This window comes from Taudactylus pleione, unplaced genomic scaffold, assembly GCF_031769625.1.
Source record: "Taudactylus pleione unplaced genomic scaffold, aTauple2 ptg000217l, whole genome shotgun sequence".
Classification (NCBI taxonomy): domain Eukaryota; kingdom Metazoa; phylum Chordata; class Amphibia; order Anura; family Myobatrachidae; genus Taudactylus; species Taudactylus pleione.
The window spans coordinates 3,179,680-3,207,154 of record NW_028284619.1 but is presented as its reverse complement, the minus strand read 5'-3'; the positions used below and the strand labels follow the sequence as shown (position 1 = coordinate 3,207,154).

Genomic DNA, 27,475 nt, shown 5'->3' with positions numbered 1-27,475 from the left:
TACTTACACAGATTCTCAGCACCACATAGATATGGGCAAATTCACCTTGTGCCGGGAGTGGAAACATACACAATCACTTCTTTATTTCTCAGATAGTCTTTGTAAAGCATAGATGCCTAAGGAACGATTCACCCACTTATTGGCCTTGATAGCTGGTGCAAGCACAATTAGGGCCTGATTAAGAGTTGCCTGCAAGTCCAAAAGTGGGTGTATCTAGTGGTGTTTAGCATACTATGCACTGCACACCATTAATAAGCGCACCCATGTGGGGACTTTGGGCCTGACTCAGCAAGGATGGCAACTGTGATTACGCATGCAATCGTCCGATTGTTGCGTTCTGCGCATGCATTGCTGTGTGCGTGCGCGAGCGAACCGGCCACTGAGATCGGGTACAATTTGTGGGTGGTGAAGGGGGTGGTCCCAAAAACGTGCCAGTGTGTTTGAACGCCGTTGCAGAGGCGTGCATAAGTTAGGCACTGTGATGCCATACGCAGCTAGAGTACTCCTAGTGTGCGATGAGGTTAGCAATTCCTGAGTAAGGTCAGAGCTTGTACAAGGGTGCGTGAGGCTTGCGATGGTACTTCATATAACTGATGGTTTCGGCGTCTTGCTAAACATTACTGGTGTGTGTAAGGTAAGGTGGGCGTCCCTATGTAGTGCTGCGATGGCATAGCGATCGCAATGGATTAGCATATCATCACAGTCAGACTGCGTGCGTAATCGCAGCTGCAATCCGTAGTGAATCAGGCCCTTTGTGCACGCTGGCTCTCTCTCTCTCCGTCTGTGGAATGGGTGTTTCTAGGTGTCAATTGGGCGGCTACCTTGCTCCAGCAGATATTTTGTGGGACTGTCATGAGCGTGTAGCTAGAGTTCTGTGCCAGCACACACAGTGTAATGGTTAGCGTTACTGCCTCACAGCACAGAGGTTGTGGGTTCAATTCCCACTATGTCCCTAACTGTGGAGTTTGTATATTCTCTCTGTGCTTGCGCGGGTTTCCTCCGGGTTATTTGGCTCCCAACAAAATTAACCCTAGTGTGTGTGCATGCGATAGGGAATATAGATTGCAAGCTCCGCTGTAAAGTGTTGTGGAAAATGTATGGGCTATATAAATAACTGGAAATAAATAAATAATACATTTTGAGTTGTGCCTATGACGCCAGGACACTGGTTCTGATAAATCTTTTGTACCCATGGGGTAGGTATAAATACTGATACTACTGATGGCAGAAAAACAGTGCAGGCCACGCACCCAATTTTATTTTGAGAGAAAAATTATAATTCAATAAGATTGACAAGAGAGCTCTGGTAAAGGGATTATACAGGAAAGAGAAGTGAAACAATGGCATCTCTACTGAATGTGTTGAGCATTACTACTACTACTGCTACTACTACTACTACACTAGTCAAACACAGGGCTAAAGTCCTTTTAAAAAATTACTATTAGCATTCAAAAATGTATGCAAAAGAGTCAATCTGGAACTAGAGTATATGGGAGAGGATTTTTCACCACACATACATCACAATGGTGACATTGGTGGAAGACACTGCAGGAAGCCTAACAATAGCGAATGCAGATGATAACAGAGTGACAGTAGCTTGTAGTATATAGTGCCAATATATTTGCAGTTTCATATAAGGTCTAATATTGTTGCTTCTGTCATAGTACAAAAACTTTTACATAAACATTAGTGAATGTTAGGAAATGCGTTTTCCCGTCTGGTCAAGTTTTACGGTGTTTGGCAGCGACCTCTGGAAACTGATTTACGATAGAACCCACCACAACATGCGGCAATCTGAGTCATTTATAAATATTTATATCTGGATCTAAAATAACACTATTGCAACAGATAGGGAAAAGCGAAAAGTCAAAGAAATCATAAAACTCTGGCCTGTCAGCTCAGCAATGTTTACTCTGTACAACTTGTTAGAAGCTTGAAATGAATCGGGGCCAAATAGTGACCAGATGTAAAATACCAATAGAAAGTATGGTGGTCGCTCACATCAGCTTAATGATATTGCTCAGGTGCTTGTAAAAGGCGGGGTTTATACTGAACCACAGAAAAAAGAAGATTCCCTCCAGCACACTGCAGCAATATTAGTAAAAATACTTGAATCCTACATGATAATAGAAATTCAGAGGTATTGGTTGCATACATTTGCAAATATATGATTAAGCACAGGGCTATCGTCAAGGCTCCTCTATACCGGTGTCCCTTAATGTTAGGGACGCCGGTATAGAGGAGCCTTGACGCTGGCCCGATGCATAATCATATATTTGCAAACGTATGCAACCAATACCTATGAATTTCTATTATCATGTAGGATTCAAGTATTTTTACTAATATTGCTGCAGTGTGCTGGAGGTAAAATACCAATAGCCAGGTTTAGCCCGTCATAAGGCAGATATCATCAGGAGAGCCTGGATACCAGATACTTTCCCATGCATCATACAGAATTCGCTGTATGCTCAAAGGTTGGGTACACACATACTTACCATAAATGCTTTCCGGGAGCCAGGGATCTAGACTGTTCTTTTATGGGGGGGCTATTAAATTATTGATTATTATTATTTATATATGTTTATGTATTCACTATGTGTGAATAAACAAAGTTTTAGCACCAGCAGACATCTCTCTGCTCCCTCCTTCCCCCTCCGTGTCCGGGGGCAGAAGCGGCCATCTCCCTGCTCCCCCTCCCTGCCTCTGTTCGGGGACAAAAGCAGCCATCTCCCTGCTCCCCCTCCCTGCCTCTGTTTGGGGGCTGTAGCGGCCATCTCCCTGCTGCCCCTCCCTGCCTCTGTTTGGGGGCAGTAGCGGCCATCTCCCTGCTCCCCCTCCCTCCCTCTGTTTGGGGGCTGTAGCGGCCATCTCCCTGCTCCCCCTCCCTCCCTCTGTTTGGGGGCTGTAGCGGCCATCTCCCTGCTCCCCCTCCCTCCCTCTGTTTGGGGGCTGTAGCGGCCATCTCCCTGCTCCCCCTCCCTCTGTTTGGGGGCAGTAGCGGCCATCTCCCTGCTCCCCCTCCCTCCCTCTGTTTGGGGGCTGTAGCGGCCATCTCCCTGCTCCCCCTCCCTCCCTCTGTTTGGGGGCTGTAGCGGCCATCTCCCTGCTCCCCCTCCCTCCCTCTGTTTGGGGGCAGTAGCGGCCATCTCCCTGCTCCCCCTCCCTCCCTCTGTTTGGGGGCAGTAGCGGCCATCTCCCTGCTCCCCCTCCCTCCCTCTGTTTGGGGGCAGTAGCGGCCATCTCCCTGCTCCCCCTCCCTCCCTCTGTTTGGGGGCAGTAGCGGCCATCTCCCTGCTCCCCCTCCCTCCCTCTGTTTGGGGGCAGTAGCGGCCATCTCCCTGATCCGTCACTGTGCAGGGATGACAGCTTACGATCAGTCCGGCCAGCAGCACCACGGTGCGGGAAGCCGGCTGTAATTTCTACCTCCCCAGCTAGTCACTGACACACATCCCACGTGAGGATGCACTTACACAGCTCCTGAGCAACAGCGGTTGCTGCAGTCAGCTGGTTTGGTCCGGCGTAGGAGGAAGACTGTGCTAGGGGGGGGCGCTCCAATCCCCCCCCCTGGATCCGCCACTGCCGGGAGCAGCCCTTCTGCAGGCCAGTTCGGGGGGTGGGGCCGGACCGTTGACGCAATTAGGCCCCACCCCTTTCCCAGAAAAGTCCACGATTCATGGGTCCATGAGAAGGGGGCAGCGCTAAATGACACAAATAGCGACATTTAGCCCCGCTCCCTCCTCACAGATCCGTAAATTCACAAATCAGGAGCTTCCTGCGACTTCCGGGAGTGTAGGCAAGTATGGTACACACTTGCATGCATATTTTCCCGATTTCAGCAAATCGTGCAGTGTATATGCTCCCACGTGTTGCATGCAATGTCGAGTGATTGGCTGTGCAGCACGACCAATCACACAATATCGCATGCAAGGCTGTACATATTAGTGAAGGATGGAACAGTGGGCCTGATACAGACCCGGTCGCAAGCGCTGAGCGCTCGCAAACCGGGTCGATGGTGGCCCAGAGCACATGCGCACGACAGAGCCGGCTCCGTCTCATAGATGTCACACTAAAATCTGGCAGTGCTGGATGCCCTAGTACGCCATTTTAGCGTTTGATCACTTTTCTCCCCCTTAGCCCAGGTACCTAGTGACAGGAACACGGCCTAATTTACCCATAAACGTGGACGGGCAGACTGGAAAAAATCCAGGTATACAAAGCACAGCCCAAAATGGTCAGATGAGTTCCAGTTACACACCACAGTGGCAAACGCAGGATTTCTAGAGGGGGGAGGGGGGTTTCCAAATGCTTGATTTTAGAGCGAGTGTGGCCAGTCCATGAAGAGGACATAATTAGCACTTATCCAGCTTTAATATGCGTCATACTAAGTGTATTGTGTGTCATAATTCCAGCACATACAGGACCAGCGATCACAGTATGCCATTAAATGGGGCAGTAGGGCCATCCTGCCTGCACTGAATGTTTTTTTATATGGGCACCATTCTAGAGCATTTCCAGCAAGTCCAGGAGCAGAATAACCTAGCACTGCGCTGGACATACATGTACATATTGGTCTCCTTATGTACTGGATAGTGTATTAATAATTAACCCCGTTGATGGTCTATAGCAGTGCACCCCTAACAGTGCAGGTTTTCCAAATCTCCTAGTTGGTTCACAGGTCTATTTTTTACTGGCTGACATGTTAAAAGAACCACAGGTGGTGCTAGTTATTTAATTTGTGATACTTAGAAGAACATGCAGCACTAGTAATATTCAAATGTTGTCATGGTATGGGCAGGGGGGTTTCCAGGCAACCTGAAACCCTCGAGTTTGCCTATGCACCAACTATTGCAGCAAGAAGATGGCACACAAACACTGGATGATAGTACCAGATTCCAAGTCACAGTATAGGGATTTGTCTTTTTCTGTAGTGTACACACTGTGCAATAATCATTATTGTACCATGTGTACCCAAGCTTTACTTCTAATTCTCCTGGACCACTCTGTTCCATTTCATACTCTTGGCCACTGTCTTGTCATACAAATGTTATATTCCCTAGGTCCACTGTCCTATCCGGGATGTAGTCAGGATACCGGCGGGCGCTATCCCGCCCGCCAATATACCGACAGCCACATCCCGAAATGGGACTAAAGATAGGCGTCGAAATTCCAACGCCTATCATTAGCCCCACTACTAGATCCCGACACACCGAATGGAGGTAAGCTGGGCGTCTCAGCGAGTAGCCGCGGGGGGGGGGGGGGGGGGAGAGGGTATTTAGATTAAGGGACCCCTGGGCGGTTTTAGGATTATGCATCCCCCCAGGATGGTTAGGCACCACTTGGAGGAGTTAGGGTTAGGCACTAACAGGGTGAGGGGGGAGGCTAGGGTTAGGCACTAGGGGTGGAGGTAAGGGTTAAGCACCTCCAAGGGAGGGTTTGGGGAGGGGGGGGGGTTGAGAGTTAGAGGTCTCACCTGCTAGTGTCGGGATTCCGACCTGTCGGGCTGCCGTCGGCATTAAATACCATTTCCACCCTATCCTGACTCTCATCATACTTATCATATCACTCTATCAGTGTGCGTCTTTGACTCCACCTTCTCTCCGCTTCCTTTATCAGTTGGAATACCGCAAGGCTCAGTCCTCGGCCCTCTGCTCTTCTCTACCTATACGATTTCTTTTGGAATACTGGTAAACTTTTTCTTATTTTAGCATCATCTCTAGGGGGGCGATAGCAAATTTTATTCTCTTCGCATCTCTCACCATCCATGTTGGCCCCAGGTTACTGAATGTCTTTCTGATATTTAATTTTGGATGTCCTAAAACCAAATCAAACTCAATCTTTCAAAATCTGAATTGATAATAATCCCATCAGCCAAAAGAAGCTGCCTATCTGATATCAATATATCTCTAGTCAATAAACCCTACTCCTCAAGCTCGCTGCCTAGGTGTTATACATGGCTCATAACTGTCCTATATTCCCTACATCCAATCTGAATACAAATCTCATATACAAGGAGCATTTGCAGTATTTTGTGTGAAATACGTGCATATTCTGCAAACAAATTTACTTCATGTATTTATAATTTTTGCACAAACTATTTCAAAAACATATTTACTGGTCTTCTGACTGTCTCCATGTCTCCAAGAATTCAAGTATTCCTTGAAAACCCCACCTCTCCAGGAAAGATCATTGACTTTCCCAACCACCCTCTGAAGTATCCTTGGATATTTTATCCTATTACCACCCCTCTACAGTTCACACAAAACTTACATGTGTTCTCTTTGTATACTCCAACATTCCTTTGACCTCGCCCCCTCCCAGACCAATATTGCTGTGTGACTGGATCGTATAGCTCCACTAAGCACAAATTGTATTAAACCTTCTAAAAAGAGTGGAGAAGTGGACAAGTAGAGAAGTTGCCTATAGCAAACAATCCGCATCTATCATTTTTATAGAATGCACTTGATAAATTGCTATCTAGAAGCCAACTGGTTGCTATGGGTACCTTCTCCCCTCAGATGGTTTGATACATTTCCCCCTAAGTGCAATATGTGGCACCTAACCTTATGTATCAAACTCAAATTATCCTATAGATTTTAAGCTTGCGAACAGGACCCTCTTACCTCTCTGTCTGCTGTTAATACCCACTCTTGTTTAATTAAGAGTGTTTTGTCTAATCTGTAAAATGTTATGGAATATTTTAGTACTAAATAAAGTTTAGAATCAGCTGAGAGGAACTGAACTCGCCATACTAATCTATCCTGCCACCATAGTCCATACACCTGCAGAAATAGCCCGTTACTATGCACATAGACTCACTCAGAGAACTCAAGGTGACCCAGTAAAATAGAAAAGCTCTACAGATATTTAACAAAACACCCAATAATTACACCCTAAAGCTAACCAAACTAGTTTATTGCAAAAGTAGTTTATTGTCTTTGTGAAATGTACTTGACAGACTGAGGTTTTACGATGAACAGGCTTCTGGAGATGGATCAGTTTATTGGAGAAACAGATTTGTATCTGCTTTGCCATGTGCTCATCCTAAATTATAGATCATTGGATAGAAATGATACATCAAGTAGATTATTCATCATTTCCACGTCAGTAAATGGGGGTAAGGAAAGTTAATTGAAGAGAACTGCAAGAGAGACGGAAATCTGTTGAGCATCATCTATCATGTACGAGTGAGCAGGGCCCGTTCAAGACAATGCTATACCGCAGAGCAGAGATTACCCTTCCAGATGATCAAAGTCTTGCAGAATGTGGAACACAATTATACAGAACTAATTGAACGTCCTTACTGGGACTATGAGCATCTGGTGAGGTGTGCAGTACGGGACTCATGTACACACTGACTTCCAGCGTCACTAGTTCAGTGGCACGATCATCTAATATAAGAGAGCTCTAAAGCACTGGTTCCCAAACTCTGTCCTCAAGGGACCCTAACAGTGCATGTTTTCAGGACATTCATACTTAAGCACAGGCAACTTAATTACATCAGTCAGTTTGATCATGCCATCTATGCAAAACATGGGTATCCTTAAAATCTGGACTGTTAGGGTGCCTTGAGGACAGAGTTTGGGAAACCCCTGCTCCATGGTAAAGAGCACATCTATCTACTGTATATTTCCTCTTCTCAGATGATCCTCTCATAGGTAATACACTAACAACAGAATGTAAGAAAGTACTATTCTGTCACTCTCTCACATATGTTCACCTGTTTATTAACTTATATATAAAACATAGCATTCCTAAACATAACAGTTCAATTTTTCAATTATATCCACTCTCTCTTCTCTCCTGTAAGCGGTGCAGGCTTGGCACTACAAGTCTTTCCTGATGGACGTTTTCCTGCCCATACACAGTTTTTCCCTTACACAAGGAGTTTTACTTTAAGGGTCCGATTCCGAATCGGACGTAGGTGGTCAGAATAAGCCCTTAAGATGTCTAGAAGACTTCTTGTTTTTTCCCTGCATTAGTAAACATTTAATAAGGGGATTGCACAGAAACACTGTTTAGAATCTATCAAATTACACAAGATCACGGTGTCCAACAGCTGAAACATGGCAGATTCAGCAACCATACTTACTGGGTCATTAGCTTTGCAATCCGCTGGCAGTCATTCTCATCATAGAACCAGATACTGTAAATGGACACTGAAAGAGACAGACAGACATAAAACATTAGATAAGTAGCACTATCATCTGTAATGTGTGTCTTCTCCAGTCACACAAGACCACCCACAGGCTGCACAATCACACATTCCAAACCCCTGATAAAAGATAAAAACATGTTATTTGTGGTTCCACTTTAGAGAGTTTGAGAACACTCTGCAGCTAATGTTCAACATCCCAGATAGTATGGTTAATAATGGCTAATATAGAAGGATCACAGAGCTGTACCCAACCACAGGACCCCCATGTCTATAAAGGTAGGCGGCTAGTACTATGGCACACCCTAAGCTCATAATGTGGCTCTAAAACATACATTAGGCACTTCTAACCAAAACACACCACAATAACCACAGCATGATACAGCCAGCTCAGTCCTCTATATAATACATTAGTAGCCAGAGCAAACTACAGCATCAATGTTATTGTGTCAACCAGCAACATTTGGATTTGTGAATGTTAGATGAGGGCCATACGTCTTTACTAGTATGCCTTATTATTATATTAATAATGGATTCAGTTATTGGATCCAAGAGTGCTAATTCCATGGGCGCTGTACTACCTGCCAGAAAAATATGTAAAAATTAAAGTGGGACTAGACTTGCATCAAGAAAAAAAACAAAAAAACATTGTTTGCATCACTTTTGTAAATAAGCCAACATGAGCTTAGATGCGTCTATGGTTTTACCCCACACGCATGGCAGCCATTTTGTGGGCTGAACTAAACTTTATGACAATGTAGACTATAAATTCATTAGAAACCAACAAGTACCTCATGAATTTTAATAAGTGACCCCAGTGGTATCAAGCAACTGGATAGGCTGCATACTGGCTCAGTATCTATTTTCTGTAGGCAACGCAGCTATTTAAGAACTCAATTACAAATAGAATAGTTTTAGAGAGACTGTTGTACAGTTGTTCTTCCCTCATGCTATTAGTGAGAGCAAGCCATCTGGGATGGACGGACCTCCTAAAATGTGACATTAAAACATCCAACAAAATGGAGTTTCTTTGAACTGCAGCAATAGTAATGGTGCTGAGATTTTTATCAGCGCACAGATATGGCAGAACGACACTGTGGGAGGCGCGCAGCCATTCCATCTCTCTGCATTCTCACCCAGTTTGAGAGGTGGGGGCATAACCCTTGGTCAGATGGGTATGGCCCAAAGAGATACGATTCCCCACATCCCAAATTACACCCCTCCCCCCAAAATCAATTTCAGACGTCACCATTACTAATAGTAGTTTGTTTCCCTGTCATAGATCAGTACAGGATGGGATCAGCGATATCAACCAACACCGGCAGCTGCTGTGAGCGGACATGACGCTGGCAGTGGAAGAAATCCCTGCTCAAATAGAGAGAAGGTGGGAGAGGTCATCTCCGTGGGTTGGTATATTTGGCACCAGGGATGGCATTGCACATAAGTGTGGTCAGTCCCCAGGTTTGGCTCTATATGAACCCTGCCATCTGATTACACACATTGATGAGATGAGCAGACTTTTTTTTTAACCTAATTAATTCAGGGAGTACGTAAAAGCACTTTAGAGTGTACTTGGCAAATATTTATCATAACGTACAGGGATATAACAAATGAGGAAAATTCCGGCATGCATTTATTAGTGTAATTATTCTTATTATTAACAGTTATATAGCACATACATATTCCACAGCGCTTTACATAGGATATTTGGCCATTAACATCAACCCCAGTGGAGCTTACACTCTATAGCGTCATAGGCCAATACCCATCTGTGCTGTTTCCTTCTTGCATCTTACTTGATACTTGTACAGAATCACACCACAAACGTTGCCAATGTTACAAGTGAAGAGGTTCCAGAATGTAGCTGTAAAAGATGAGGCTGAGCAGTCCTTCAACTGTTATCCCTCCAATTATTTCTAAACAAGCCTCTCGTCATACAAATCACCTCAGGGTCACAATGTTCCCCAGCTGTCACCGTTATCTGTACTGTCTGAAACACAATGTCTAGTACATAACCTGACTCACCTCCTCACCGAGCGGACGCCCATCCTATGGCAGCATCTGGAAGCTCGGACCAAAATATAGTGGATGACAATTGTCATCGCTTCATTTAACAGAGTGGTAAATGGACAAAAAGACCAAATATCTTTGAGATGTTGCCTTTGTAAAACAGCTTACTATATTTTGCATGTTTTAGAATTAACTGGGTAACGCTGGTCTTCTGTAGTCGGTGTGAGTCGGGCAGTTACAGAGAGGCAGGGAAATCTGCTAATAATAGAATCTAAGAGTATAGGCCTGGGTTTGGGAAGAACAGAAAGCTTGAGAGGAGATGCATTGTATAGTTCCTGAGAGGGGATGTAGTCGCACCCCAGTGGTCTGGATGCTGGCGGTCAGAAAACTGGCGCCAGAATCCCGACAGCAGTCGGAACCCCAGCTCTAGAATTTCAACCGCTGAAATCCTGACAGTATTAGGGTGAGTGTTCGGCACTAGGGGGATGGTTAAGGTTATGCTGGGGGGGGGGGGGGTTTGGGGTTAGGCTGCAGGAGGGGAGGATTGGGGTGTGGCTGCGGGAAAGGTGGGGGGGTTGGGTACGGGATCCTAGCAGTCAGAATACTGACAGCGGCATCCCAAAAGTCAGAATCTTGACTCAAGTGGGCAAGTGTCCTCATCCTAACACTCTCCCTGACCCTAACCAACCTTTCCAGCAGCCTAACCCTAACCCACCCCCCTTGCAGCCTCACCATAACCATCCCCCCATGCAGCCTAACCCTAACCCTCCCCATAGTGCCTGACCCTAAACCTAACCCTGTCCCTAATACTTACCGTTGGGATGCCGGTGGTTAGGATTCTGGAGCAGAGATACAGACACCGGTATTCTGAGCGCTGGCATCGCAACTGCCGGGATGGTGACTACATCCCAAGGTAAGTTAGGGCTTATGATACTTACCTAATTCTATCGGAATTCTGACTGCTGGAATTCCGCTGTTGGTATTCTGACGCTGGCATCCCATACCCAACCCTCTGAATGATATACCAGGTAACGCCAGTATTTCCGGCATGTTTTAACAGGGTTATTGCAAAGGCTGAAACTCTATACTGATATAATATGAAGCTTGTGAAGAACAGAGTAATTGCAAAGGGTTTCACAACCTATTTCTGAATTTGGTCTAAAATGTGATAATCAAAGATATAATAAATATTCTAGAGCAGTGGTTCCCAAACTTTTTTGAATCACAACGCCCTAAAGTATCAGCATTGTTTTTCACGGCACCCCTAAGTTTAAGTTTGTTATTGAGAGATTCAGAAAAATTGTAGTAAAGTGTAGTAAATTGTGCTGACCTGTCATCCTTATGGTCAGTTATGTGGTGGTGGACAGGTTTGTGCTTCTGTTTGTCCACATATTTACATTACATTGACCATAAATAATTTGATTTGGTGCTGGACCACCAACCTGAGGCACCCCTGAAAGTGTCCCGAGGCACTACAGGGTCCACGGCGCACAGTTTGGGAACCACTGTTCTAGAGTATATTCTTATAATGACCTATAGCCATTGTCTATTTTATTGTTGTACAAAGTATGTGAGTTTGTAAAATGTTAATGTGTCAAGGTCTCCCATCTCAATGTATCAGCAGGCAGTGTAAGGGAAGGGGAAACAGAGACTTCCCCGGACATAGGTACAGCAAATAAGAGAGACACTGGATTGGTGAATCACAGCAATCCTTTATATGCATGTTCTATTCATTCATTTTGAGTAAAATGGTTACTTTTGTTTAGTCTGATGTTTGATTAATGAGTCTGCTGCCATTTATCTTTTATTCGGTTACATAACCGTATAATTTTATATTTCCTCTCTAACATCTTTACACAATTAACTATCTGTTAATCATTTGCAATTAGAGCAGGGGGCATAGAAGTCGGATCCAGCTACCCCACAGTAACCTCATGGCGCAGTGAAATGCATTCGGATCACCTGCTTTTTAACTATCCACTGGTTGTACTTTGAATTTACTGCGGGATACACGGACCAACCTCCGTTCATCATCATCGTGTAGCTCCTTTACACCTGGGCATACCAGTTCATACCATCAACAAAGATCACCATATCATTTGAGGATAATTTACGGTACATGCCATCTCTTCCAGAAGAATACCTCTCCACTATCGGTGTATAAACTAGTAATTATATATCTAAACTGGATTTTTGCCCTATACATAAGGAACACTGCCATCCTTAATTGGAACTGCTACTAGCGGGGGTAAATACAGGAACGGGAATGAGATTACTATTCTCGCAGTTATCACATGATTATTTACCCAGTGGCAATGCGACAAGTATTTTTCACCATAACAATGATGTTATTGTTTTTATGATATAATTCATCTTAAAGTATTTCAACTTGTTGCTTATAATTATAAAAAAAAAATGTATGTATATTAAATATTAGTTGCTATAGCTTTTACAACTGTTATTTGTTGTGACCTTGGTTACTGAGTGCTGCCATTACTTCCACCTGCATTTGCTCTCCATATACACCTTGGACTTGCTGTGCACAGTGTCCAGCTGGAAGTTTACTATTGCCGCTATTTGTGTTGTGCTCTTAAGAGCTGCTGGCGACGGGTCTCGCATGCCGAGGGGTCTCACATCAGTCTGAGGAGACTTCGACGGTCCGGCAGTGGGCATGACAACTAGCTCACTGGGACCTGGGATAATTATCTGTCTGGCGGTTACCTGAGAACTAACCACTCCTCCCTCCATTTCCGACTGGACAGACAGCGGCTGTGGAGATCTGGCAGTGAGTACTACTCCATCACTGTGCAGCCAGCAGGTTTTGGAGGATCACAAAGTCACTTTGCAACCCCGGCTGCGACTCGCCAGCTACCTGCTACGGGCGCTCAAAAGCAGTTGGTCTTATGAATCTTTGTAGCTGACAGCTCCTCTGATATACACAGTATTACTTTGGCCACGGGATCTAACAAGCTTTTCACCACAGGAGCACCTGTACATGGTATTACCTTACTTGTGGGTGCTATCCAATACAACCACCTTTCTATAAACACTTTATGACGATACAGAATATATTCCAGTGTACTTTGTAATGTGGTGTTATATATTGGACTCTCCGGGGGCGATTCATATGTTGCGTGGGCTTTGATATGATCGCCCAGTTCTGGACGCTCATTAATTATCGCCGTCTTCATGCTTTATTAGACCGGGTTTAAACGTGTAAAACAGCTAAACCCATCTAAAGTTCTGGCTAACGCGCCCTAACCACAGGATGTCAGTCTTTGGGGGTGGTGACGGGGGAGTGGTCGGAGAAACGCAGGCGTGCCTGTCCGATTGAACGCAGTTTCCTGGGTGTGCAGAAATTAGCTACTGCGACTGCATACGCAGCTTGAGAGCCCTCTGCAACTAGACTTGCAGTGCCTGCAGCTGGTCAGACCTGCTGTACATGCGATGTGAGTGGCCAATGTGTGTTGATGGTACCGATGTTTACACAGGAGTGTGACATTGGATGGATGTGAGAAAGCAGCAGTGGACGCCTTTATGCCGGCTGAGCTATTAGCTCCTGCGTTCTGTATGAATTCGCCTGAATCGGTCCCTAAGCTACCTGTCTTTTAAATGCAATTCCAATGTTCTGTTATCACTAGTATAAAAGTAAAAAGTAACCAGCAAAAGTTTAGAAATGAAGAACTCCTGTGTTCCGTGCATAAAATCAGAGTGTTCCGGCTCTTACTGATCAGCTGTTCCCCCTATTGTGTGACTGTGACAATACGATATAGAGAAGTGGCCGTATTGCCATAGATTTGATTACAAAAGTTTTTGGCCTCTAGATACATCTCTCCCATTTGTACAGTAATTGGGCACACAGGCAAATCTTCTGGAAGAAGTCCCCCGGCCCACAATATGCTGGACATTGCCAGAAAAGGTTTGAAGAAACCAGTTAGCTGAAGAAACAAAGATAAAGGACTCCGAGTGATAGATTAATGGGCAGTGAGATAACAGCTGCCAGGAGCAGACTAGCGGAGCCCAGAATTGCAGCCCCAATTGGCGTTTGTCTGCCAACATCAGAGGACTCCTTCTGTGCGGCTGGCAAGGAGTTCCGTGGAAATTCCAGCAGAGGAATGCAATGTCACAGACTGTGCTATGGTGCCTCATATGTCATACACCTCCGTGTGTCAGTGTGTTATTGCTGTACAATCTATACAATGCTACTTATCATGGAACAGCCACAGGTGAACTGAGCGCTAACTTAAAAACTCTTACATTTTCGCATGCTTAAAGAAAGACAATGAGGGTTCAGACTTTATCAGTTCAGCATTATAGATTTATTTATTTTTACAGCTGTGTCGTGAAAAAGAAAAATTAATTGTGCTGCACTAGAACCAAGCTCGACTAAAGAGAGAACGTCTGTTCTGATTTGTTCTGTTCTGATTTGATGTCACAGAACTTGCTATGACAGCATTAGCATAACGGTTTATTTGTGAGTTCTGCCATACTGAAGACAGGAAAATGCCAAGACCCTGCCGGTGAGGCACAGGCAGGGTTAAAATGGCCATAAATATTCATCTTAAAACCTGACTTTTTGTATGTGTGTATATGTATATGCGACAATAGATTACGCACGATCAGATGTAGTTGTCGGAATAGACTGACAAGACGATGAATAGAAATGTCGGAATGGACCGATAAAGAGATCGATCAGATGCAGATGTTTGAAAGGACAAATGGAGATGACGGAATGGACCGATAAGACGATCAGGTGAAGATGGCGGAATGGACCAATAAGGAGATCGATCGGATGTAGATGTCAGAATAAACCAATAAGATGATCGAGATTGGTAGGAAAAGAAAAAAAAAAAAAAAAGTTGATGTAAGTGAATTAGAGTTACAATGTATGAAGCTATGGCAACAAACCTATTGGAACTAATACATTTTATTGAGGGTCAGAGACCAAGGAACACAATTCTTGTACTGTATAACAACAAAAATATATCCAAGGTCTACTGACGATTTTCAAAACTATAAAAAAAAAAAAAAAAAAAAGGATGATTATTTCATGTGTGTGTTAACCTGCCCATACAAACGGGTACTCAATCTGTCCAGATACAGTCACCTGGCCGATGGGAGCATAAACACACACACACACACACACTAATAGAAATAATTCTAGATTTATTGCAAACATTTGTTTTAAGTAACTGAAAAGATTTGAAAAAAAATAATTCAATATTACCGTGAAAAGAAAAACACAACAAGGATGTGATTCAGGATTTAAAATGACAACACAAAATCTACAATTTATTCAAATTTCCCTAGAGCTGATCATCAGATCTCCATGCCCTGTGTTTCTTCTGTGCAGCTGTCAGAAGCATCCCCCTGGCTGTATACAGCCTGTACATGTGATTATTGGAGAGAGACACAGAAGATTCACAGGTAAGAACAGGACAGATCTGAAAAACCATTTTAGCTTTCCACATGGCAAGGCAAATAGCTACGCAATAAGGATTCTTTTTTTCGCTCAATTGTATTATTAAATATAAATCACCGGGACACAGGTTCCTATACGAGCCCTTCCTGGCAATCACTTTACTTCTGCCTTCGGAGACCAGACGGGCCACGGCGCATGCGTGACTCTCCAGCTGTGCATGTGCCATGTGGAAAAGGTTACGATAGGCATAGAGATTTCCTGCAAGCCCACCAGAGAGCATCGCAAGATCCCTCTACGACAGGGCTGTCCCACTGACCATGAAAGATCCACAAAGCTTCACTTTGTGGATCTTGTTAAATACCATCCCTATAGATCACTATGGGACGGCTGCTGCAGGAGCTGGGAGCCAGAAAGAAGGAGATAATGTCTCCTACTTTCTATATTAGTACATTTTAGGAATACTTAATTCTGCCCTGAAACATGCGGAAAAAACAGTTACCACATAATATAAGGACAGAATTGATTAAAATGTAGGTCCCTTAAAGTGGCTAACCTTATAGGTTTTACATTGTATCTTTGCATTTGCCTAAATCGGGGATGGGGAACCTCAGGCCCAGGGGCCGTATAAGGCCCGCGGAATCATTTGGTATGGCCCTTGGAGCTTTTTTCTGCTAGCCTCAGCTGGCTAGAGGGTGCCTAGAATGGCACCCTGCAGCCAAAATCTATACAGCAGATGAAGCTTCAGATGGTCACACTGCTGCCCTTACAGCTCCCTGGAGCATCCTCAGGATGCTCTGGGCATTGCTGTAATCACTGGCTATTGTGACCCCACCCCTGTGTGATGTCACATGAAGGGGGTGTGACCTGCACTAGGCCCGCGAATAATGTTATATATATATCAAAATGGCCCTCGGCAGAAAGAGGTTCCCCACCCCTGACCTAAATGAATAAAAATGTTCTAGTTATAGGATTTTAACTAGTACCTAGCAAACAGTTGGTAAGTCTTTTTGTAGAACTGCCTTTATTCCACCAGCATAAGGGCACTTAGAGAACCTTAAATGTCCACATAGGTGAAGCAGTGTATTTTCTACCAATGTGCAGGTCTCCCTTCTCTTTATGCCAGCTTAATTCATAGACCAAAATCTGGCATTATCATGCAAGTGGAATTAAAGAAGATGATCTAATAGAATTAATACATTTTAATGCACTTCTGTGCATTAAGTGCCGGTGCCAATAGGCAGGACAGTGCTATTCTTTCCAACATAGGCATTTGGGATGCAATCGGGAAACCGGCTGACGTGATCCAGACAGCCGGCTTCCCGGCTGCTTTATCCCGGCGTGGGTTAAATGACAGGCGTCTATATCTAGACGCCTGTAATTTTCCCAACGTCGGGAGACAGGCGCCCGGCATCCCGATCGAAGGGATGCCGTGCGCCGCAAGCGGACAGCTGCAGGGGGGGGGGGTTAGGGCACCAGAGAGGGACTTAGGGTTAGGCACACCCCCGGGAGGGTTAGGGCACTTACAGGGGGGATTAGGGTTAGGCACTTGGGGGGGGAGGTTAGGGTTAGGCACCTCTAAGTAGGGTTAGGGGGGCTAGGTTAGTTATTACTTACCTAAGGACGATCGGCATTTCCAGCGCTGTCGGGAGTTGAATTTCATACCGATTCCGGGCATTTCCAGACAATGATGCACATGAGGGGCGCTGCAATGGTCCCTATATTTACTTCTGTAAATGGCACCAAGACCCAACCTTACTTTATTTTTCCTCAAGGAATTAAAAGCTAAATAAACCGGTGTCTCTGCTCATTCCTTATCCTGTCCCTATCAGGTGCCCGATATTCCTGTCCCTATCAGGTGCCCAATATTCCTGTCCCTATCAGGTGCCCGATATTCCTGTCCCTATCAGGTGCCCGATATTCCTGTCCCTATCAGGTGCCCGATATCCCTGTCCCTATCAGGTGCCCGATATCCCTGTCCCTATCAGGTGCCCGATATCCCTGTCCCTACCAGGTGCTCATTCCTTATCCTGTCCCTATCAGGTGCACAATATTACTGTCCCTATCAGGTGCTCATTCCTTATCCTGTCCCTATCAGGTGCACAATATTACTGTCCCTATCAGGTGCTCATTCCTTATCCTGTCCCTATCAGGTGCACAATATTCCTGTCCCTATCAGGTGCACAATATCCCTGTCCCTATCAGGTGCACAATATCCCTGTCCCTATCAGGAGCTCATTCCATATCCTGTTCCTATCAGGTGCACAATATTCCTGTCCCTATCAGGTGCTCATTCCTTTTCCTGTCCCTATCAGGTGCACAATATCCCTGTCCCTATCAGGTGCTCATTCCTTTTCCTGTCCCTATCATTTGCACAATATTACTGTCCCTATCAGGTGCTCATTCCTTATCCTGTCCCTATCAGGTGACCAATATCCCTGTCCCTATCAGGTTCTCATTCCTTTTCCTGTCCCTGTCAGGTGCTCATTACCTTTCCTGTCCCTATCAGGTGCTCATTACCTATCCTGTCCCCATCAGGTGCTCATTACCTATCCTGTCCCCATCAGGTGCCCAATATCCCTGTCCCCATCAGGTGCCCAATATCCCTGTCCCCATCAGGTGCCCAATATCCCTGTCCCCATCAGGTGCCCAATATCCCTGTCCCCATCAGGTGCCCAATATCCCTGTCCCCATCAGGTGCCCAATATCCCTGTCCCCATCAGGTGCCCAATATCCCTGTCCCCATCAGGTGCCCAATATCCCTGTCCCCATCAGGTGCCCAATATCCCTGTCCCCATCAGGTGCCCAATATCCCTGTCCCCATCAGGTGCCCAATATCCCTGTCCCCATCAGGTGCCCAATATCCCTGTCCCCATCAGGTGCCCAATATCCCTGTCCCCATCAGGTGCCCAATATCCCTGTCCCCATCAGGTGCCCAATATCCCTGTCCCCATCAGGTGCCCAATATCCCTGTCCCCATCAGGTGCCCAATATCCCTGTCCCCATCAGGTGCCCAATATCCCTGTCCCCATCAGGTGCCCAATATCCCTGTCCCCATCAGGTGCCCAATATCCCTGTCCCCATCAGGTGCCCAATATCCCTGTCCCCATCAGGTGCCCAATATCCCTGTCCCCATCAGGTGCCCAATATCCCTGTCCCCATCAGGTGCCCAATATCCCTGTCCCCATCAGGTGCCCAATATCCCTGTCCCCATCAGGTGCCCAATATCCCTGTCCCCATCAGGTGCCCAATATCCCTGTCCCCATCAGGTGCCCAATATCCCTGTCCCCATCAGGTGCCCAATATCCCTGTCCCCATCAGGTGCCCAATATCCCTGTCCCCATCAGGTGCCCAATATCCCTGTCCCCATCAGGTGCCCAATATCCCTGTCCCCATCAGGTGCCCAATATCCCTGTCCCTATCAGGTGCCCAAAATCCCTGTCCCTATCAGGTGCCCAAAATCCCTGTCCCTATCTGGTGCCCAATATCCCTGTCCCTATCTGGTGCCCAATATCCCTGTCCCTATCAGGTGCCCAATATCCCTGTCCCTATCAGGTGCCCAATATCCCTGTCCCTATCAGGTGCCCAATATCCCTGTCCCTATCAGGTGCCCAATATCCCTGTCCCTATCAGGTGCACAATATCCCTGTCCCTATCAGGTGCTCATTCCTTTTCCTGTCCCTATCAGGTGCACAATATTACTGTCCCTATCAGGTGCTCATTCCTTATCCTGTCCCTATCAGGTGCTCATTCCTTATCCTATCCCTATCAGGTGCACAATATTCCTGTCCCTATCAGGTGCTCATTCCTTATCCTGTCCCTATCAGGTGCACAATATCCCTGTCCCTATCTGGTGCACAATATCCCTGTCCCTATCAGGTGCACAATATCCCTGTCCCTATCAGGTGCCCAAAATCCCTGTCCCTATCTGGTGCCCAATATCCCTGTCCCTATCAGGTGCCCAATATCCCTGTCCCTATCAGGTGCACAATATCCCTGTCCCTATCAGGTGCACAATATCCCTGTCCCTATCAGGTGCACAATATCCCTGTCCCTATCAGGTGCTCATTCCTTTTCCTGTCCCTATCAGGTGCCCAAAATCCCTGTCCCTATCTGGTGCCCAATATCCCTGTCCCTATCAGGTGCACAATATCCCTGTCCCTATCAGGTGCACAATATTCCTGTCCCTATCAGGTGCACAATATTCCTGTCCCTATCAGGTGCACAATATTCCTGTCCCTATCAGGTGCACAATATCCCTGTCCCTATCAGGTGCACAATATCCCTGTCCCTATCAGGTGCACAATATCCCTGTCCCTATCAGGTGCACAATATCCCTGTCCCTATCAGGTGCACAAGGTTCCTGTCCCTATCAGGTGCACAAGGTTCCTGTCCCTATCAGGTGCACAAGGTTCCTGTCCCTATCAGGTGCACAAGGTTCCTGTCCCTATCAGGTGCACAAGGTTCCTGTCCCTATCAGGTGCACAAGGTTCCTGTCCCTATCAGGTGCACAATATGCCTGTCCCTATCAGGTGCACAATATGCCTGTCCCTATCAGGTGCACAATATGCCTGTCCCTATCAGGTGCACAATATTCCTGTCCCTATCAGGTGCACAATATTCCTGTCCCTATCAGGTGCGCAATATTCCTGTCCCTATCAGGTGCACAATATTCCTGTCCCTATCAGGACACCTTCCATACTATATCGCAGGCTCAAACGAACATGGTACAAACAGCGGAAATATGCCCATTCTAAACTCTGATGTTACTGCCTTGTAGTATACATGTGCATCTGCAACTTTTGCTAAATAAAATGACTTATTTCTGTGCTGTTTATCAATGTAGTAGTATCATCAGGCCCTGGGACACAAGAAGAAAAAAAAAAAAAAAAAAAAATCGGGGGAGGGCGGGGGGTTGGGTAAATAAACAACAGGAACAAAAAAACAGAAAATAGAATATGTAAAGCATCATTATAGCACATGTATATGCGTGACATACCCAGCCAATATATTAGTTAGGATAAGATGACATTAGCTGTGACCTCAGAGTACAGGATGGACATGGCTGCGAAGCACAATGCTGGGGGCCGAGTACCGAAGAAAAATAAAGTGCAGCCAGAGTTTTTGCTAAGTGCAGCTATCTTACAGGAACCATGAAATCAGCAACTGGAACTCCAGTTACACAAACCAATACACCCTCCTCTTCTTATATATTCGGCTCCTAGTTTGCCTGAAGCTCAGCTGCCATAGAAACAGTGTTTAAAACACCCTTTTACACATACAGGGACACTGAGAGACTGTGCTGCTCTGCCGAGCTACCGATATGGCCTTTGGCATCCATAACGCAGATAACAGTGCAGACGCCTTGTGTATAGAGTATTTCTATCTAAATACCCAACGATTGTGTGTGTGTCTGGCTGTTTTAGCCAAAAGGGGTAACACAACGGGGAGTTGGTTATTGAGTTAGTTTCATGTGAACTGCTAACCAAGATGACCCTGGTGTAGTCTATGTATGACCTGAATAGCAGCTCCTGGGGAAATAACCTTGCTGGTTCATCAAGATTCCTGATACAGACTGAACTATGGATAGATTATTAAAATATATTTTGTTATAGACCCTTGGGGAACAGTGCAATTAAAACGGTTCTTCTATAGTTCTACAGAGTAAACAATATGTTGATGACAGATTTAAGTTACACACTAAACAGCTTTATAGAAAGCGGTAACTGGCATAGAAAAAAAAACAGAGAACATTAATTAAATTTAATGTAGTAACAAACCACAATGGTTAATAAGTAGAGCAATTTCTACATTTAAACGGGACAAAAATTACATCCCATAATCAGATATGTGCTACATAGTTAATTTTTGTTTCAATTAATAAATGATTTCCCTTTATTTATGGTTGTCTGCAAAATTATATAAAAACACAATTGGAGTTTTGGGAAAAATTGTGTAACTTAATTAGTATTTCAGTTATTAGCCGTGATCCACCCTAAATGGTACGCTGAGCTACCAATTGAGTGTGCTACGGCCTGAACAGCCCATCGTACTATGGGCCTGATTCATTACTGATCGCAACAGCGATTACACACACTATTGGCCGACTGTTGCATACTGCGCACGCATCGCAGTGAGTGCGCGAACCGGCCAGTGTGATCGGGACTGCGATCGCAGTGACTACGCAGACCCATTGCAGAGTGATTGACAGGAAGTGTCGTTTGGGAGTGGTCGGCAAAACGCAGGCGGGCCAGTGCGTTTGACCGCCGTTGCAGGGGCGTGCATAAATTATCCCCTGTGATGCCATACGCAGCATGAGGCCCCATAGCGTGCAATGAAGTTAGCTCTTTCTGAGTAAGGTCTGACCTTGTGCAAGTGTGTGTGAGGATGCGATGGTACTCGATTGTACCGATGGTTTCACAGTCTTGCTAAACATTCTGGATGTGTGTAAAGTAAAGTGGGCGTCCTTACAGCGGCATAGCGATCACAATGGATTAGCATATCACAGCGAGACTGCGCGTGTAATCGATAATGCAATCGCAGTTGCGATCGGTAGTGAATCAGGCCCTGAGTCTGCACCATTTATACATAAGACTCAATTAAACAGACGTCTGACTGATGGTGGTAGAAAGCTCTAAAGGCCATGACATATGGATAACATCAGGGTCATGCTCATCTGGGGGACACCACTACATCAGGAAAAATGCTGCAACGTGGGGTGTAGATGTTCACTTGCTTCAGAGAGTAGCACTGACCTTGTACACGAAGGGAATAGCTGCACCCAAACTATGCTGGGAAAACGCTCCCCACAACATTTAAAGAACCACTAAAACCTGGGTAGAGTAATATAGGTCGCACCACACTGGTGGGTTTGTCAATAATATAGTGAAGGGTACTTCCTCTGACCATATCACTTCCTCCCACCTCACAGAAGTCTATTGCCTGTACGATCTTTCTCCACCCACAAACCCACATGGCTATATTGCTTCGTATGACGATCGATTAATTCACCTCACTGCTAGAAAACTTCCCCCTGGGTAATTCTGCTTGGACAGTTCTGATGAAGATGCACATGGTCACATGTTTTATGTATTGGCCAGATATTATGAGTCTGGAGTATGCACATCCATCCACTGTTGTCTGCGGAGGGTCCTTTCCCCTCAGTGTACCTCACAATACAACCAAACACAAGGTATAAATAAAGCATTACTAGCATTTGCCACAGTGACAAGTAACCAAGTTATGGCGCTTAATCAAAAGCAACATTATTATGTTCTGAGAGACTGCTCCGATCTAAAATCACAAATGAAAAAGCAAATCAAGAGATTGCTTCCATTACAATGACATTTTGTTTTGCTAAAGGGTTTTTAAAATGTAAATTATCTCACAGAAATGTTAAATATCGCATCTAATAGCAATAGCTGTGCTGGCACCTAGCTTGGGGCATAATGAGATTCCTGCAATGTAATGGTTCTGTGTGTATGTATGTCAGTATGTATGTCTGTCTGTCTGTCTGTCTGTCTGTCTGTCTGTCTGTCTGTCTGTCTGTCTGTCTGTCTGTCTGTCTGTCTGTCTGTCTGTCTGTCTGTCTGTCTGTCTGTCTGTCTGTCTGTCTGTCTGTATGTATGTATGTCAGTATGTATGTCAGTATGTATGTCAGTATGTATGTCAGTATGTATGTCAGTATGTATGTCAGTATGTATGTCAGTATGTCTGTATGTATGTCTGTATGTATGTCTGTATGTATGTCTGTATGTATGTATGTCTGTATGTATGTCTGTATGTATGTCTGTATGTATGTCAGTATGTATGTCAGTATGTATGTCAGTATGTATGTCAGTATGTATGTCAGTATGTATGTCAGTATGTATGTCAGTATGTATGTATGTCAGTATGTATGTCAGTATGTATGTATGTATGTATATATGTCAGTATGTATGTCAGTATGTATGTATGTATGTATGTATGTATGTATGTATGTATGTATGTATGTATCATACGTCTCAGACACACAGGGTTGGAGACAATACAAGCATAGTGGCAATGTCCCACCGATTACCAAGGGCTTCATCCAACAATCTGCTACCAAATGCCACAAATTGCCTGTGTGCCATTTTTAATTGAATATTTTAGGTATGGCGCTCCAAATAATAGAAAAACTTATTGGGGGGGTGATTCAATTCTTTTTTTAAGTCGCGCTTATTAATGGGTGAACAATGTTACAATTCAATTGTTTTTGGGCGTCAATTAATTACTGCGCTTGTCACAACCAATTAGACCAAGTTTAGCCGCATAAAATGGCTAAAACAGTCTAAAGTCCTGGTTAAGGCACCCAAACAGCAGTTTGGGGGCCCAAAAACAGGATTTTTCAAACATTACTGCTCGTCTCCTAAGGAAGGGGTAAGCAGAAATGTCGGCGCTGGGAGGTGTTTGCGCCGGTAATTGCTTCGTTGGGCTCCTGACACTGACATCCGCAAGTGCCACCAATTGAATCGCCCCCATTATGCCTTAAGTCCCAGACAAAAGATTATACAGATGTGTTCTTACTAAGCATTGGTAAAATTGCGCTAAAGACCCCTTTGTCTCACGCCAGAATATTGGACACAGTGGGGAGCCATGTTATAGGCTGTTCGAAATGTGCTGATAATGCAGCTAAGAAGTGGAAAATCATGTCAAAGGCCACAGAATTCTATAGTATGTATGCCACAGAATTCTATAGCATGTATGCCACAGAATTCTATAGCATGTATGCCACAGAATTCTATAGTATGTATGCCACAGAATTCTATAGTATGTATGCCACAGAATTATATAGTATGTATGACAGGATTTTGCTACGCTTAGCCACATGCTGTCAATCTTGTGTATACACAGCAATGTTCATTAGACTTCATGCTCTTTACTACTTTTCCACTAATATGATGTTACTTTCCCCTAATATTATGCTACTTTTACGCAAATATTTGTGCAACTGAAAGTGCTATATTAAGTATAGTACAGTTGTGACCGCAGTGCAAAAATACTGTACATTCGCAAAACCTTAGGGTGAGATCTGACGCCACTCTAGTAATGTACCCATTATATATGTGTTAGCAGAGTGCACACTAGTAACCCACACTAGTAATGTACCCATTATATATGTGTTAGCAGAGTGCACACTAGTAACCCACACTAGTAATGTACCCATTATACTGTATGTGTAAGCAGAGTGCACACTAGTAAACCACACTAGTAATGTACCCATTATACTGTATGTGTAAGCAGAGTGCACACTAGTAACCCACACTAGTAATGTACCCATTATACTGTATGTGTAAGCAGAGTGCACACTAGTAACCCACTCTAGTAATGTACCCATTATACTGTATGTGTAAGCAGAGTGCACACTAGTAACCCACACTAGTAATGTACCCATTATACTGTATGTGTAAGCAGAGTGCACACTAGTAACCCACTCTAGTAATGTACCCATTATACTGTATGTGTAAGCAGAGTGCACACTAGTAACCCACACTAGTAATGTACCCATTATACTGTATGTGCAAGCAGAGTGCACACTAGTAACCCACTCTATTCATGTACCCATTATACTGTATGTGTAAGCAGAGTGCACACTAGTAACCCAATACTTTCCTTCAAGTATTAGGATAAACAAAAAAGCAGCATTTACCAAAAAAAAAAAAAAAAAGCTAGTAAGGATTTATTTTTATGGTTATATAATACAGTTCTGACACACAAACCTCTACATTTATACTAAGCAACAATAAAGCCTCTGATTGGTAATACATACTATACACACCCATGTACACTGGCCACATGGGATGGAGTCTGCATCCCGAAGGTTGATATACAAGCGCCGGAATCCTGACAGCTTCTGGATCCAGTCTCCAGAATCCCCGAAGGAAAGTATTGGGGATTAGGCACTAGGGAGAGGGTTAGGTTTAGGCACTAAGGGGGGAGGGTTAGGGTGCGTGGAGGTTAGGTTTAGGCACTAGGGGGGAGGTTAGGGTTAGGCACCAAAAAGGGAGGGTTAGGTTAGGGAGAGGGGAAAAGTTAGCATGTCGACCAACCAGTGTCAGTATGTTAACCCTGTCAGGATCCCGACTGCCGGCATTCCATACCCAACCCGCCCATACAACAATAATGTCAGAAGTAGACGCCATCTAGTAGAGCCAGTGGAAGCAGAGGCACCAAAGCATGTAATTCCATAGAGTTATATACAATGACGATCAACATACACAAAGGTGAACGGAAATAAGATTGTAGAAGGGGAAAACCGGTCAAGAATTCATCTGGCGCTTTTAAATTAAGAACCCGTTTAACAAGTCATCTACAAATGTGTCCTTACACACCTTTGCTGCAGATGCGCTAAAAAGCCCCTCTCGGCGTGCCAGGTCCCATAGAGAGAGACTCTGCCAGCGCAGGGCGTCTTTTTTTGCCGATAACGCGTTTAACTCGCAATGCCATGCGACTAAGATACACCAGCAGACTGTGCTGATTAATCTGATATGTGACACTTGTATATCTGTGTGTGACTGAGTCCCTGAATCTGTATACAGGGTGCTGCAATGTAGCAGCCGCAGCTTTTTTCATTCCAAGTTCCGTTGTGGCTCATATACAGACTCAGTCGCACACAGATATACAGGTGTCACATACCAAATTAATCAGCAGTGTCTCCTGGTGCGTCCTAGTCCCATCGCATTGTGACTTGTACGCATCTCTGGCAAAAAAAAAATTAAAAAGACGTCCGATGCTAGCCGAGTAATGCGGGACTTGGTGGCTCACTTACGCCACGCTAGTTGCGCTGCGTGGCGTATTGAGGGTAGATCTATGAGGATACATCTGTACATGCGTTACTTATTTCCCTGCACCATGGGGCTACAGGATAAATTATAATACAGACATAGAAAGAAAAGTATGGCTATATGTGATATTAGCAATTATACCGGAGGTTGTCTGTCTCCTTCCTCCCTATATATATTTCTCCCCCTTCCTACCTGATCTGTGCTGCTACCTGAATCAGCTTCTACCTTTCCTTGTCTCCAGACTCTGTAGTCAATGGAGGAGAGGGGACAGTAAGACCCCTCCCAAGTCATACAGTCTACCAAACGGAGTTAAAGCATATGCATGTTAGGGTCAACATATACACGCGTGACAGCAGGGATCAGCTGTTGCACAACCTTGCGCTGGCGAGCGCTGTGCCCGTTAGGTCTGACATGTACGCGCATGCCAGCATGATGATCATTTTTATCACCCTTCAGTTTTATATAATTCAGTTTCCCTATAGATTGTAAGCTTGCAAGCAGGGCCCTCTTACCTCTATGTCTGTCTGTTATTACCCGGTTTTGTTCTATCAATGTTTCCAATTGTAAAGCGCAACGGAATATGCTGCGCTATATAAGAAACTGTTAATAAATAAAAATAAATAAAATATAATAGATGACTGGGTGAATAGGTGGTTGAGCGGTTGAGGGAATATCATCACTCTCCCCTTTGTCACAGCTTGAAAGTGAATGTACAGAGGCCTGTTTGGGGGGCTAGGTGATGCAGACAGATTTAACTTATAATAGTAAACTTACAGCTTGCATTCCGGTACAGCAGGAAAGGCTCATGGAGCTGAAATTCTAGATCCTTGTTGATGGGTTCCACTAAATTGTGCATATTAAGCCGATTCATTATCGTAAAGCCATGATGGGGAGATGCTGACCTAAAATGCGGAAATTGGATGCAGTTTGAAATTCTTCAGATACAAAGGGATGACATTTAAACACAGGACATGCAGACAGCAATCATTCATCAAACAACAGTCAGCAGGAGACCATGATGTCTAAATTACGTGCTTGGGTTAATACCAAGGACCGCAGAGCCTAAAAACACAAATAATGTAGATAGTT

General features: G+C 44.7%; 1 protein-coding gene across 2 annotated transcripts in view; it reads right to left on the bottom strand.

Annotated features, from left to right (window-relative positions):
• The window catches only part of DCP1A (decapping mRNA 1A), an 87,525-nt gene that overhangs the window by 50,116 nt on the left and 9,934 nt on the right, over positions 1-27,475 (bottom strand). For both annotated transcript variants that reach the window (XM_088478681.1, XM_088478680.1), the window contains exons 3-4: positions 27,161-27,288; positions 8,090-8,156 (exon numbers count right to left, since the gene is read on the bottom strand). In XM_088478681.1, the coding sequence (XP_088334807.1) occupies positions 8,090-8,156; positions 27,161-27,288 (195 nt within the window). The remainder of the gene's footprint in view (positions 1-8,089; positions 8,157-27,160; positions 27,289-27,475) is intronic.